The following is a 13,615-nucleotide window of genomic DNA, read 5'->3' as shown; positions in this document are numbered from 1 at the left end:
TTTTGTGCTTCAGCCTTTCTGATTTTATCTCTACATGCTTGTGCTGTTGCTTTATACTTGTCCTTAGTCATGTGTCCTCATTTCTACTTCTGGTACAGTTCCTTTTTTTTCCAATTTTCAGGTCATGAAAGAGTCCCTGATGCAGCCATATTGTTCTTACTCTGGCTCCTATCTTTCTTTGCATAGGGATAGAGTGCTGATGTGCTTTAACATAGCCTCATACAGTAACCACCAGCTCTCCCACACTCCTTTTTCTTTTAGAATTACTTCCTAAGAGACCCAGCTTGCCAATTCCCTGAGTTTGTTGAAGTCTGCTTTTTTTGAAGTTTCCCTGAGTTTGTTGAAATCCATTGTCCTTATTCTGCAGTTCTCACTTCTTCCTTTCCTTAGAATTGTGAACTCTCGTTTCACGATTACTTTCACCCAAATTACCTTCTGCCTTTAGATTTTCACCCAGTTCCTCCCTATTAGTTAGGAAATCTAAAGAAGCTGCTACCTAAGTAACTTTTTCCACCTTCTGAAACAAAGAATTATTATGAATCTACTCCGAGAATTTCTTGGGCTGTCTGTGTCTTGATGCATTGCTTTTCCAACAGTTATCCAGGTAAGTAAAGAGCTCCATAACAACCAGCTATTTTGGATGCTGATTTTAGTTGCTGAAAAAAGTTTCATCCATTATTCCATTTGATGGGGATGGTATTGTTCATTTCCTCTTCATCACCCAGGGACATTCAACTGGTCTTCCTGAAATTCAGGGCAAGTGTGCACATTCTTGACATATAGTGCAGACCTCTTCGTCTTTTCACCTGCCTGTCCTTCTTCAATGTGATGAACTTTTCTATACCAAGATTCTTAGTCCTTTGATTGACCTCATTGCATTTCTGTGGTGCCAATTAAATCATAATAGGGTATATGTATTAAAACTAAAAACACTTCCTTGCTTGTCTCCTGGATGAATGGACAGCTCACATCTCTGGAAGATTTTGTTTCCCCCCCTTATATCTTCTATAACTCTTCCAATTTCCTATGCCTCTAGCCCTTTGAAATCTATATATTTTACTCACTTGTGGATATTTGTCACCGACAACCTTCAAACCTAGTTTAAACCTTGATTTACTGGGCTGGGAACTGTGTCCTAGAATGCTCTTCCCAGTCTTTGTCAAATGACTGCCATCTCTGTCATAACAGGCCACCCCCTGGCCAATAAAGCCAAAGCTACTTTATCAACACTATATTTGCAACCACATATTCATTTCTAGCTACTTGTCTGTCTCTGCCTGGGCCTTGACCCTCAGCCTTTACCCTACCACCTCTGACTCCTGCACCCTCGGACTCCTGCACCCTCAGCCTTTACCCTACCACCTCGGACTCCTGCACGCTTGGACTCCTGCACCCTCAGCCTTTACCCTACCACCTCGGACTCCTGCACGCTCGGACTCCTGAACCCTCAGCCTTTACCCTACCACCTCGGACTCCTGCACCCTCGGACTCCTGCACCCTCAGCCTTTACCCTACCACCTCGGACTCCTGCACGCTCGGACTCCTGCACCCTCAGCCTTTACCCTACCACCTCGGACTCCTGCACGCTCGGACTCCTGCACCCTCAGCCTTTACCCTACCACCTCGGACTCCTGCACCCTCGGACTCCTGCACCCTCAGCCTTTACCCTACCACCTCGGACTCCTGCACTATCAGTCCCCAGAGCCTTTTAGGGTACAGCAGCATCACTGCGCTCCAGGCAGAAAGTTTCTGACCACAACTCACCTACTTGCTCTAGGCAGTGAACACTATTTATAGCTAGACATTTTTCCCTCTCACTGCCCCTGAATGGGGCCTGGTCAGATGATGCTAATGGAGTCCTGGGTAACAAAACAGCAGAGCAGACAGCATACTAGTAAACTAGAGGTATTGTCTGGCTGCTGGCAAGGTGCTCAGAAATTTTTTTTCAGTCTTTTTTTTCCTTTTGCTCTTTTAACTGCAATAAAAAAGAAGCTAAGCAAAGAAAAAGCAAGAGAGTAGCCATGAGCTGCTGCATCAACAATACAATATCATGGGCCTTCCAGAACCTGTCTGGGAATGTGAATCCCCAGAGGGAGAAGCTAAGCCTGGCGATGATATAGGCTTAGCCGTCACAAAAAACATTTACAAACTACCATACTGAGCATGCAGTATGGCAGTATGGGCACTGATGCAGCTGCTTTTTTATTGAGCAGGGAGTACTAGGTTGCTTCCCAATAGTGTTAATCTCACACTGGTCTCAAGGGGGAAGAGGCCTGTCCTTTCTCCTTCTGTCCCTTCATGGGAAAAGGAACAAGAGGACCCTTTGTGTCCCCTGCCTTTACCCACAGTCTCCTCTCCCTCCTCTCTTCCAATGCTGACCTTGTCCCTTTCCCCTTACCCTTGCTTCAATCCCTCACATTCCTCTCTTCTCCACTTCCCCCTGCATTACTCATGGAGCATTTCTGGTTCTTCAAGCCTTGTAGCAGCTTTCCTGCTATGAGCATCCAGTTCCGCTGTGCTGGATCCTGCTTGCTTTTAAAACTGCTAAACAGTTTTAAAATTTCCATTGGCTTCCCTGGTGAAGGACCAGGCATCAGGAGAGGCCAGGGCCTCAGGCCAGGGCCTTGAAATGGCTCGGCAGGGGAATGCTTTAAAGAATTACCCTTTGCTATAAAAAGAAAAAAAAAACCCTACACCCAAACCAAACATCATGGTCAGTAAACCCCATCCCTGAGTGCTACTGAACTAGCTTATGGTTGATATGTGCCTAAGGCAACAGCCATGCTGCGTCTCAAGTACCAGCAACCCACACTTTTCATGAGACACTCATTCATGACATGTACCTGGAAATGACAAACTTCCCTGTAGTACAGGTGAGAAAATGCAGGTGTTTTTCACAGTCCCTCTCATCCCCACAGCACTGCCGACACCTTGGCAGATTCAGGTGCAAAGGAAGAAACCACTATTATTATCCTCCTTTTCCAGACAAGGCACTGAGGTTAAGTGACAGGCTCAGGGTCTTATGGGAAGTCTGTGACTGAGCAGGGACTGGATCCTGGGTCTCATCACACATCTGATTAGCACTCGAACCACCAGGCCTTCCTTTCTCTCCAGGTGACCCGAACAGGGACCTGTTCAACACCCAGAGCAGGAAAGGGAATGAAAAAACTCTGAGCCTGCCACTGAGAGTGCAATGGGGGACAGGAGCAGCAGCCTTCTCCCTCTCTCTGAACTGCTTCCAGCTCATCTGCCTCTCCAAAAACATTAGGACAAGGTTTTAGGGTTTTTTTCCGCCTGCGTTTCATTATTATTATTATAATTGTTATTTTCCAGAGTGCTGTAAAACCAGGGCATGGAGCCGCCCGACAGCCCCATCATAAACTGCAGATAAAAGTAATTAGATTTTGGTCCCTCCTAGCTTGCTTACTTGATACTTTTTATTTTTATTGTTTAATTATTTATTTTTAGCCCTGGCTTCAGCGGCTATTTTTGTCTTTCTTTTATTCTTAAATATTATTTTGCCAGGTGCTGGCAAAGCACCCAGCAGAGCATTTCAGACATGAAAACGTCACCACGTCTTAGCAGGCAGGGCTCTCTGGCAGCGCCCGAGGAAACAGAGGGCCCAGTGTGAGGGCCGCTCAATGCAGCCTCGCCTGACCGCCTCATGTAAGGCGAGGGAGGGAGCTATTGAAAGGGGCTAAGAGACTCCAGGGAGACAAAAGGAATCAGGAGAAGAAGTTAATACACTCCTGGCAGGGAGACAAGAAAAAGAGCTTAGAAATGGGGCAATCTGGTCACCTTCCGCGATCCCTCTCTTGTAGCCGTTATGGAAATATTTGGCTTGTGTCTTGATCTGACAGCTTTGCTGAGTCTGGAGGAATGAGGACTGAGGGAGAGCCGGGAGATCCCCCCCCAACCCGCCTCCATCCCTTTTATTAGTGGTTGTTTTAAAATTCTTGGTATCTGCCAGTCGTGGCAAGAAAAGGCACTGGCCTCTCTGCTGCTGTTCAGCGGGCTAAAGCGGGCTGACGTGCCGGGGTGCTGGGGACAATGGGCCCATTCACTGGGGAAATACCAAACCAGAATGACAAGTGCGCCAGAATAAACAAGGCTGGAGTTAATCTAAAGTTGTTTTACACTCTGTTTTATTAAAGTCAATGCATTTCCGTTCCTCTGTGCGGAGCCTAGTTTTGCTTAATTACCATGACTCAGGGAGAATGTTAATAACGGGAGAGCCCGGGCTGCGCTGCAACGGAGGCCCTCTCCTGACCTCTAGAGGCCTACGGGGGGAAGGAGCGTGACAGCTTCCCCGTTGAAGCCAAAAGCCAGCACGTTGGAAAGAAAGAGAGCAGTGCTTTCAGAAAGGGGGTTTGGAGGCATTCGCATTCCCTGCTTATTAGCCACCTCCCTGGCCCCAGCACAACTTGCCGTGCTTTCTGGCATGCCTTCCTGCCAACGCCTGCTTTTGCTGTGTTTCATTCTCACCTCATTTCCTGCCCATCTTCTGGTACAGGTTTCTAACTAATTTCTGCCCATTGGCTCAGCACGAACATGGGCAGGAGACTAAGAAGCCTCAACCCAGCTTTCTGTTTGGACCTAGGATTTTGCAGGTGCCATGAATAAGACTGACAGATGCATCTCTGTGCTGGGCTGCTGTGCAGGTGTTCAGAGCTGACACCCTGCGCAGCGGCAAAATAATTGCGTCCTCCACATGGGAAGTGCTTCTAAATATGTAGTCCTTTACCCATGTCCTGAGCCATGCTCTGCCCTTGTTTCCACATGGACAACTCCATTGAAGTCAATGGCATCAGCACAGAATTCATAAATATAACTGAGGCCAGATGTTTGCCCACAGAGATAAGTTTATCCCTAGGTTAAATCAGTTCATTTAAATGGAGCTACTTCAAGGATGACTCCAGCCCTTGAGGTTTGCTTCATAAGTGACGAATGTCAGATTATCGAGACTCAACCTACAGCAAGGGTGGTTATCTAGGATTTTCGCCTTCCGCTGGAAACGTGCCCATTGACATGCCCTGATGCTGCAATACAAGACTATGTACTGTGGTGTTCCTACATGATGCACAGTCTCTACTGATTGGTGTGTGCCGTGCCAGCCCTGTGCTGTACTGTGGAGTGGTGCCATAGTACAGCTGAATTTTGAAGATCCCATAGGATGCAGGCATTATAATATGAGTTTGTGCTGCAAAGAGTGCAAAGCACAGTATGAGTGCTTCTAAGTGCATGCTTTATCATGCATATGAGTGAGTGTTGGATGTGGAAGTTGGCTGTACTTGTATATCTTTTTTTTTTATTAATCAGCTTTGAAGCAACCTTATACAAACTATTGAAATGTGAACACCTGTTTTACCTCTTTTGTGTCCATTCCTGTGAGCCAGCCTTTTATCAGAATTCAATATTATGTGTAACAAGCAGCACACCGAAGCAGGCAGAACAGGACATCTGTACAGAGATAGCAGACATCATACCTAATGAATTAGCTCTGTCTAAGAAGCTCATCTTCTGAGGACCCAAGCTGCCTGTCTTTTGAGCAGCAGCAAAAAAAGAGATTGAGACTTGGAAAGCTGTTATGTGCCGGCTGCTACTTAAGAAACCTGGATGCTGGAACATCAGCAGGACAGGAAGGAGCTGCACTTCCAAACTGAATCCAAACAGTAAGCTTCCATTGAGCAAGTATATGTCCAGGTCACCTGGAAGAAAGCCACTTAGCACTGGACTATAAAGCAGTCTCAGTCTGCACAGTAAAGTTTCTTTACAGACAACATACAGATTACATCACTAGGCGGAGGTAAAATCATACTGCTCACAGCCTAAGAATTATTGGCTCTTGTTCTGCTACACATTATTCTCTTGGCCCATAAAGGGACTAAACCCATAATGTTGGTGTTATTAGCTCCAGATTCGAATCAGCTGAGTTACAGATTGCGTGTCCATCTGGAACTCTACTGAGACAGAAGGGGTTGGTCTCAGAGCTTCGTGCCATAACGCATTTGTGACACTTGTGTGTAAGGAGAATCTCCACTGGTGCTAGCAAGGCAGCATCTGAGACATGGGGTAGAAGTAACTGTGAAGGGCCGTGGAGTGAGAATGCCAGTGAAGATGTGATGGTCTGGACTTCCACATAGGTCCCCTATGCATGCCAGGGAATCTGGGTATATAGTGTGGTGGCTAATCAACATTGCAGTCTATCCCATCCCATCTTTACCATGTTGGTTACCCATGATAGTTAGATCAAAAACAATGTCAGCCTCCTTGTACCATCGAAAGGAATTTTTCAGAGTGCATCCATCTTGAGAAGGTCAGCGGGGCTATAGTGTGGCAGTCAATGATGTTGGGTGTACCCGAAAGGCCCGGGGGGACGGGATAATTTAGAGGGAACTCTCTGAGAAGATGGGAAAGATCCGGTGGACTAAAATGGGCAGGATCTGGCAGACTGAAGTAGACTGTCCTATTGCAAACACTGACTGATGAGTCCTGCGTGAGATCTGGCTCCTGATGTAAAAGAGAGGCATGCGTCCTGCCCCGAGTGCCACCTGGGAGGAAGCAGTGACACAAGTGCATTGTTGGATCCATCTGGAGGCTCCAGAGAAGGTGGATTCAACTTGCTGTCAACAGACTCAAGAAACGAGAAACATCAGGGTCGCTAAAGCTGATTAGCAGCTTCCTAGCTACCAAGGAGTGACATAATATATTATGTACACATTATGTTTTTAAAATGTTTTTCTTTGTAAGGTTTAAATTTGTTCTTTGTTGTTCATTTGTTACTGGATTTGTTATTAGAGAGGGAAAAAAGAGAAATGTGGATTTTTAAAATATTATTCACTGAGGAAAATTTGATGTTGGGTATTTCACATTAGGAACTGCTGGCTAGATTTAGATGTAGATTTACAGATATGACCAACGTCAAACAACTGGAAGGAGAAACCCACTTGCACACTGATAGGTTCATCACAATGTCTGGTTATCTCACATGGGAGGTGAAGTCTAATTGCCAAATTGTCATTTATAGCCTGGAAACCTTTGAATAACAAGTGCCAGAGAGCTGCAAAGTATCATTCTGATTCTTGGATAGTTTTGCCTTGGCTAATTTACTGCATTTCATTTTTAAGAGGTGGAAGCTTGCACAGAAGTTTTCTGCTCCTCCTTGGCATTTATTTGGCTGCTATTAAATGAAGCTGCTTGACAGGAAGGATAATATATTTTAAATGCCACCACACATCCTGCACCTTACACCATGAAGGGGCTTCCAGCTCTAACAGTGACCTGGGAAACATTAGAGAGGGCAAGCACTGCACATTCATTGCCTGTGGTGCCGTTGTACTGTTACAGATTTTCTCCTTATTATTATTTTATATTTTAAATGTTTCCGTGACACAGGGAAAAAATGTCAATCCTCTTCTCCACAAAGCCCCGGGCACTGGGGTGCCTGGTGAATTCTAATGCACAGCAAAGAGTTAGGATTAGAAAGTCACCGCCATGTTCTGACTTCTTCTGTAATAAATGATTTTCCATGTAAAATCTGTGTGTGTAGGCAACTCGGGTCATTCCTGTTCTTGGGACTGAAAAGGACTGTTTTGACCCAGACATGGAACTCATCAATGGAAAGGGGCCCACCTTTCAGCCCCTTCCTCTCCAATGACTCTTCATTTATTGTCATTATTTGCTAGTTTTTGCCATGTAGGCACAAGGTGCCCTTCTTCATGATTGTAACTCTGAGGTGCTATTGCAGTATGAATACTGAATGCCTACTGGAAAATACAACTTGGCTAAACCAGCGTTTAGGTTTTGAGTTTAGGTTTTGCCACCAGTGATACACAACACTGATCTCCTGGCTAAAATGCTAAGGATCCCCTTCTGGCTTCTCTCTGGGCCTCTCTCTGGTATGCTCCACCACAGCACTTCCACCAGCCGAATCCTGAATATAACAAAGGTCTTGAATATTAACCGGACTCTCCCTGATACCTGTAATCTCTGTGTTTGAAAAATGTCTTGCAGAAAAAGGTGTCACTTCTGTTACACTCTGTGTGTGTCTACACATGCATTTACACCAGCTTGAATTTACTGCACAGTAAGTAGAAATAGGCCGGCGTCTATGTGTACAGGCATTAAAGTGCATTAATGCTGTGTGTGGACTGACTTTCATTACTGCGCAGTAACTAATCAGGTGTAAATTTGATACCTGCACCATGTAGGTATCAAATTTACGTTCAAGTTGGCATAAGTCACCATAATTGCTGTGCAGTATGGACATGCACATGCAGATGGTGCCTGTACTGCACAGTAATTTTGGTTACTGCACAGTAAATGCACACTTGTAGATGTCCCCTCTGTGGGACAAATGCTTCATACACATCTATTGGTATAAAAATGCAGCAATTCAACTGAGTCTATGACCACCAGATCAATTTTTTACTTTGTATTTAAGGATAGAATTTGGGTGATTTTCCAACAACATATGAGCCTATGATGCGTTCATGACCACAGAAGAACCTTGAAATATATATCTGAGACAGTGACTAGATGAACATCAAGCACCTCTTGCTTCCCCATGTGATCATTTGGAGAAGAAATGGATTAATGGCTTGACTCATACTTTACTGAGCTACCTGATGTAAATCAAAAACGACATACTCCCATTGAAGTCAATGCCACAATGCCAGATTTATCATAGTGGCTAATATGTCCCTTTATTATCGTGGGATGGGTTATGTATGGTCATACACGGGGAAGTTCTGCAAATACTGACCATCAGAATAATTTATAAACTTTGGATCAGGGCTCTATACATTCAGACACATAATATCACTTTTCAGAAATAAAAGAAAACAACATATTGGCAAAAATCCCATGGAATAAAAAAGCTATTCTGAGATATTTGGGGCCACAACTGTTACTTCATAGTAATGGGAGAAACTGTGACCGACACTCAGACGATCAACCATCATTACAGTCTGTACCAAGCCATGGAGAAATAAACCAGAGAACGTAATTGCACTGGGAACCGTGTATGAGAATGGCATAGGTCCCTAGACTGCACCATCTGGGCAAGTGACTCCTCACTCCCCCTTGTCCACACACGATAGGAAATCTCTCTCTATTTTACACAAAGGTAAAGTCCGTTTTCCATGCATAACTGGGGCAGCGCATCTGGGGACGAAGCTGAAACTGGCAAACAGGAAAAGTGAGCAATGACCCATTTGCTCATTGCTCAGGAAATCAAAGCGCCACTCATGCGGGGCTGCTCTCAAACCCGGTGTAGACTCTGAGAGATGCTGGGGGCAGAGGGAGAGCTTTTTTATTGCTCGTTGGCTGGCTGGAAATGTAAAGCCCTTTGAGAACCTTGGAACTACAGGTCTGTCCCTCGCTGGTCCCCTCCTCTTCTGTCTCCCCTTCTGCCCTGGGGGAGCCCTCCTGGATCTCTTTGTCTAGCTCAGAGAAGTCCCCTTCCTCATCTGAACAGCTGTCAGTATTGTAATCTATTTCTTCCCCACAAGGAGGTTCGTCGTCGGTCTCCAGGTTGCTGCTGCTGCTTCTTCTGCTGAAGAATCACAAGAGAGGTAGAAGATCAACAAAGGGAGCTGGTTTTGCATACTGATTAGAGCAAGGAACGTGGGTTAAGGAGTCCTGGGTTGTATTCCCAGCTATGCCAGTGAGGTGCAGTATAACATTGGGAAGCAACTTCCTCACCTGTGCAATGAGGAGAATGCTATTTATCCACTTCACCGAATGGGCACAATATTAATTATTATTATGCCTTAGACATGCATGCCTGGTGCCTTACAGATGGACAACTTGATCCTTGCCTGGAGGAACTTACAAGATTAAGGAACTCAGGATATCACACAGGGAAGACAGGCTATTAGGTTATGAGGAGGTTGCTGGTTTAACCATCATCTGCATCGTGTTAGTTCTGTATTTAGCATGAGACCTAATTAACCCGCCATGGCTTTTAGCACTTTTAGCATCTTCATACAGTGTTTGGGTGTGAATTTAGTGTTATTAACATAAGGATGAGGAAACAGGAAGCGGAGTCTCTAGAGGCATCAATCATAGTGACCCCGAGGGTAAGGAAGGTTGCTACTTGAAAAGGATCAAAACCCCTTTGTAACAAGTCCTGATGAGACAGGGCCAAACTCAGAGGTGGGTCTAGGAGAATCTGAGCTGGTGTCGCCTACACTGGTTTTTGACTTTCTGAAGGCACATGTTACATAGACTCTCACGAGCCCTTTAAATTCACTCATGCACTTGTGTTCAAGAATGATCCCTGTCATCCTATGCCCACATGTTGATTTTAGTATGTTTTGTATTAAATTATCCTCAAATAATATTTATATAATAATTATAACCACCAGACCAGATGCCTCTGTGGGAGAGGAAGCTTTTCCCATCTAGCCTATGAGTTCCAACCTGTCTCCCAACCCGGTAAGAGGATTGGATGGCTCATGGGAACCAGAAAACAGAGTATGGTCCTTCATCTTGAAGTCAATGATTTCAGTCCAGATCAAGTCCAGAGGGACTGGAACATGGCCTTTCATCTCTAGATCATTGTTTTCAATCTGATTCTGGGCAGGAATGTGTTTTGCTTTAGGGGGACGAGGGATGGAATAACAATCTTCCATCATGGAGTCAGCACTTCTAATTTGCTCTAGGTTGGGGGGATTGAATGGTTTAGCAGATGGAGTATTCACAGTTTTAATGTGTGGTCTGTTCATTTACATGTCAGCAGCTAGAATAATCTTCCAGCTCTCTGCTGTTTCACAGAAGTGCCAGCATCTGAGGTTTGAGAACATACAGGTGTGCAGTGTTGCTCTTGGGTGTATTGAGCTCTCTTCTCTTTACTGGTTTTCCTGTGATTTGAGCTTCTAGGGCCTAACTGTGTATGGGCTGCTATACAAACAAGAGCCAAGTATGATCTGCTCACTCCTTCTTTCCTAACTCATCTTTGATAATTCAGAGTTGTGCTATAAGGGACTCTCTGCAAGCTGAAGAGGTCTGTGTAGCTTTAATTAAATAAATGCATAATTATGCAGTTTTATAGTTTTTGGCTTCACTTCAGCCTGCCCAGAAATCTGGGTCAGGAAGGAGCTCACAAGTGAAAATGAGTGTGAGATGTGGAAAGAAAATAGCAAAAACAGGAGAATTTTTGTAGCACATATTTTAAAAACCAGTCCAGCTTTCTGCACAGTCTGACCGCTGAGCTTGATGATTTTTTTGGAGCGCACAGGAATGACCCAGATTATCTAGGCTACCATGGCAAGTGTTTGAGAGAGAGCAAAATTCATGGGATATGAGCCCTGTTTAATTTTAATCTCAGCTGTTGTTCTATGATGACCTAAAAAAAAAAGATACATCTAAAATATGTATCTAGTTTTAGAACAGCCCTCAGATGCTCTGAAATCCAGTCACCTACAGTTTGGGGAAGGGACTTAGGCACCACCAAGGCTGACGCAACCACTTATAATTTAGAAAAGAGAGTTTGACTCCACTGCTTGCTCTGTAGAGGTGTAAGTCAACCATCTACAAAATAATGACAGGATCTGACTGAGTACACTACAGGTTGCGTAGAGAAGAGGACAGGGGAAGGTTCAACGGAAGCAAGATGCAGGAAATCCAAATGCTTATTCCCTTCCTCATCAAAGAAACAGAGGAAGTAAGATGGGACAATGAGACTTCAGAGAGCTAAAGGATGGTGAAGGCAATCTAATGGACATAGAGGGTCAAGTAAGGCAGATAATAGATATACTTTTGAGTGACATATATCTAAATTTAGGCCCGGATTTTGAACTCCCCTGCAAAGTTTTGGAGTGTTTGAATCTGTAGCTGTAGCAAGCTCGCTACAGACAGGCTCCAGTACTGAAGAAGTCTGCATTTTGGTATGAATCCAGATAGCAAATCTCTACTCTCTGAGCTCACTGAGGGGGTTAGATTCAGGGTAGGATTTGGCCTTGTCTTGTGTCCAAGGAAAGAAGCAAGAATAAAAGATAAAGAAGTTTATGAGAAAGAGGGAAACAAAGGGAAAGGAGCTTCTGACTTTCTCTCATGACTTCAGCGATCTAGGAAACACACCTTTGAGGAAAAGGGGGTATGGGGGAGAACTGACCTATAGGAGGTACACTTACTACTTTTTAGAAGTGCATTATTTCTGGTTCTTTATATTCCCTAATTTTACATGCTCCTTAATCTAAAGCAGATGCTCTTTAGACAGAGTGACAGTTTAGGTTGATTTTTCTGACATTGTTTCCACCATTGCCCTTCTTCTGTGGCTTCTGGTTTTCCAATTTTTCTTCCGCAGGAAAACTCCTTTCCCATTCTCATAGTTTCATAGTTGTTAGGGACTGGAAGGGGCCTTCCACATCCTCAGGTCCAGCCCCCTTCCTGCACACATTGGGGGGCTGGACCCAAAGATCCTTTCCAGCTCCTAACAACTGTGAAGATCATTCCAATTACAATAGTTGAATGTGTACACCACAGAAGGAAAAACCCAAAAGAGCTAGAAAAGCAAAAACGGGCAATAGGCAATATGATTTTTTAATGTTGCTTTGATTTGTCCTGGGAAGCTTCAGACATGCATGCATGATCACGATGCTTTATCTCTTGGTTCTTTTACTACTCTGGAGTGCAGACTTATGAGTTTTTTCTTCATGTCTGCATGCCTGCTGTAGCATTCACCCTCCATATCCATTTAGCAAAGAACAATGTCTTCCTCATCTACTAGATGCTGTTGCATCCATGGCATGTCTTTCTCCATGTCTTTTGCAACATTATTTATTAATATTATACATTTTTCCATTGAATACAACCTCCATCACTAAATGCTTGGGGCATTGTACATATGTGCATGCATATAACATTTGTAGAGCCATATCAACAGAGATCTTAAGACAGAGTCAAACCACAGACTTTAGTATAACTGGCTACCCACCCAAACAGGCAAAAGCCTATGAGAAGAGACAAATCTTACAATATGTTCTCAAGTCAGGCTTAGTTAAACCAAAGTAGAGGTGACACCCACCTTGATGACCTTCCACTGAAAACTATCTTGATAACAGATCTAGATGTTCAACTCTAAGGCATTTAAGTTGATTTTATCTGGAAAAATGGCAACTAACTTGATCCAAAACCCAGCAAAATCAAAGGATATATAGAGTTTGGGTCAGCCCTTGGAAGAGTAGCTAGGTAGTCACTTGCATAAAACCAAACCATCTAGGACTGGTATCCATTCATATTCATATCCATATCCCTCCAGTATCCATATCAGCAACATCTTGGTTTGTACCAAGAAATAAATGCAAAAAGCTTTTGGGGGATGATTACAGAAGTCTGCTATCCATGGCCCTTGCCACCATGTGAGTACTGTACACTTCAGATTTCTGCAATGGTCTTCCAAGCTGTTATCTAGTCTTGTACAGTCTATGGACAAGAAAAGGCTCTGCCCATTGCCTATAATACTTGAGAATACATATATTAGGGCACAGCGTTGTGTTAAAAAAGACACAGTCCTTGTACACATTGGATCAAATTATCAGTCTGTTATGTGAGTATTAGTTTGAAATAACTTCTCTGAGTTTCATGTAGCTACCCCAGACTGACCCTGGTG

General features: G+C 44.1%; 1 protein-coding gene across 1 annotated transcript in view; it reads right to left on the bottom strand.

Moving 5' to 3' along the window:
• Positions 1-8,654: 8,654 nt before the first annotated feature.
• The window catches only part of AGBL1 (AGBL carboxypeptidase 1), a 393,910-nt gene continuing 388,949 nt past the window's right edge, over positions 8,655-13,615 (bottom strand). Inside the window, exon 22 of the mRNA XM_019477387.2 lies at positions 8,655-9,556. Within this exon, the coding sequence (XP_019332932.2) occupies positions 9,247-9,556 (310 nt within the window). The 3' untranslated portion in view covers positions 8,655-9,246. The remainder of the gene's footprint in view (positions 9,557-13,615) is intronic.

The sequence above is a fragment of the Alligator mississippiensis genome, chromosome 11 (genome assembly GCF_030867095.1).
Source record: "Alligator mississippiensis isolate rAllMis1 chromosome 11, rAllMis1, whole genome shotgun sequence".
NCBI lineage: Eukaryota > Metazoa > Chordata > Crocodylia > Alligatoridae > Alligator > Alligator mississippiensis.
The sequence above is the reverse complement of the archived record's forward strand: the minus strand, read 5'-3'. Positions and strand labels throughout refer to the sequence as shown.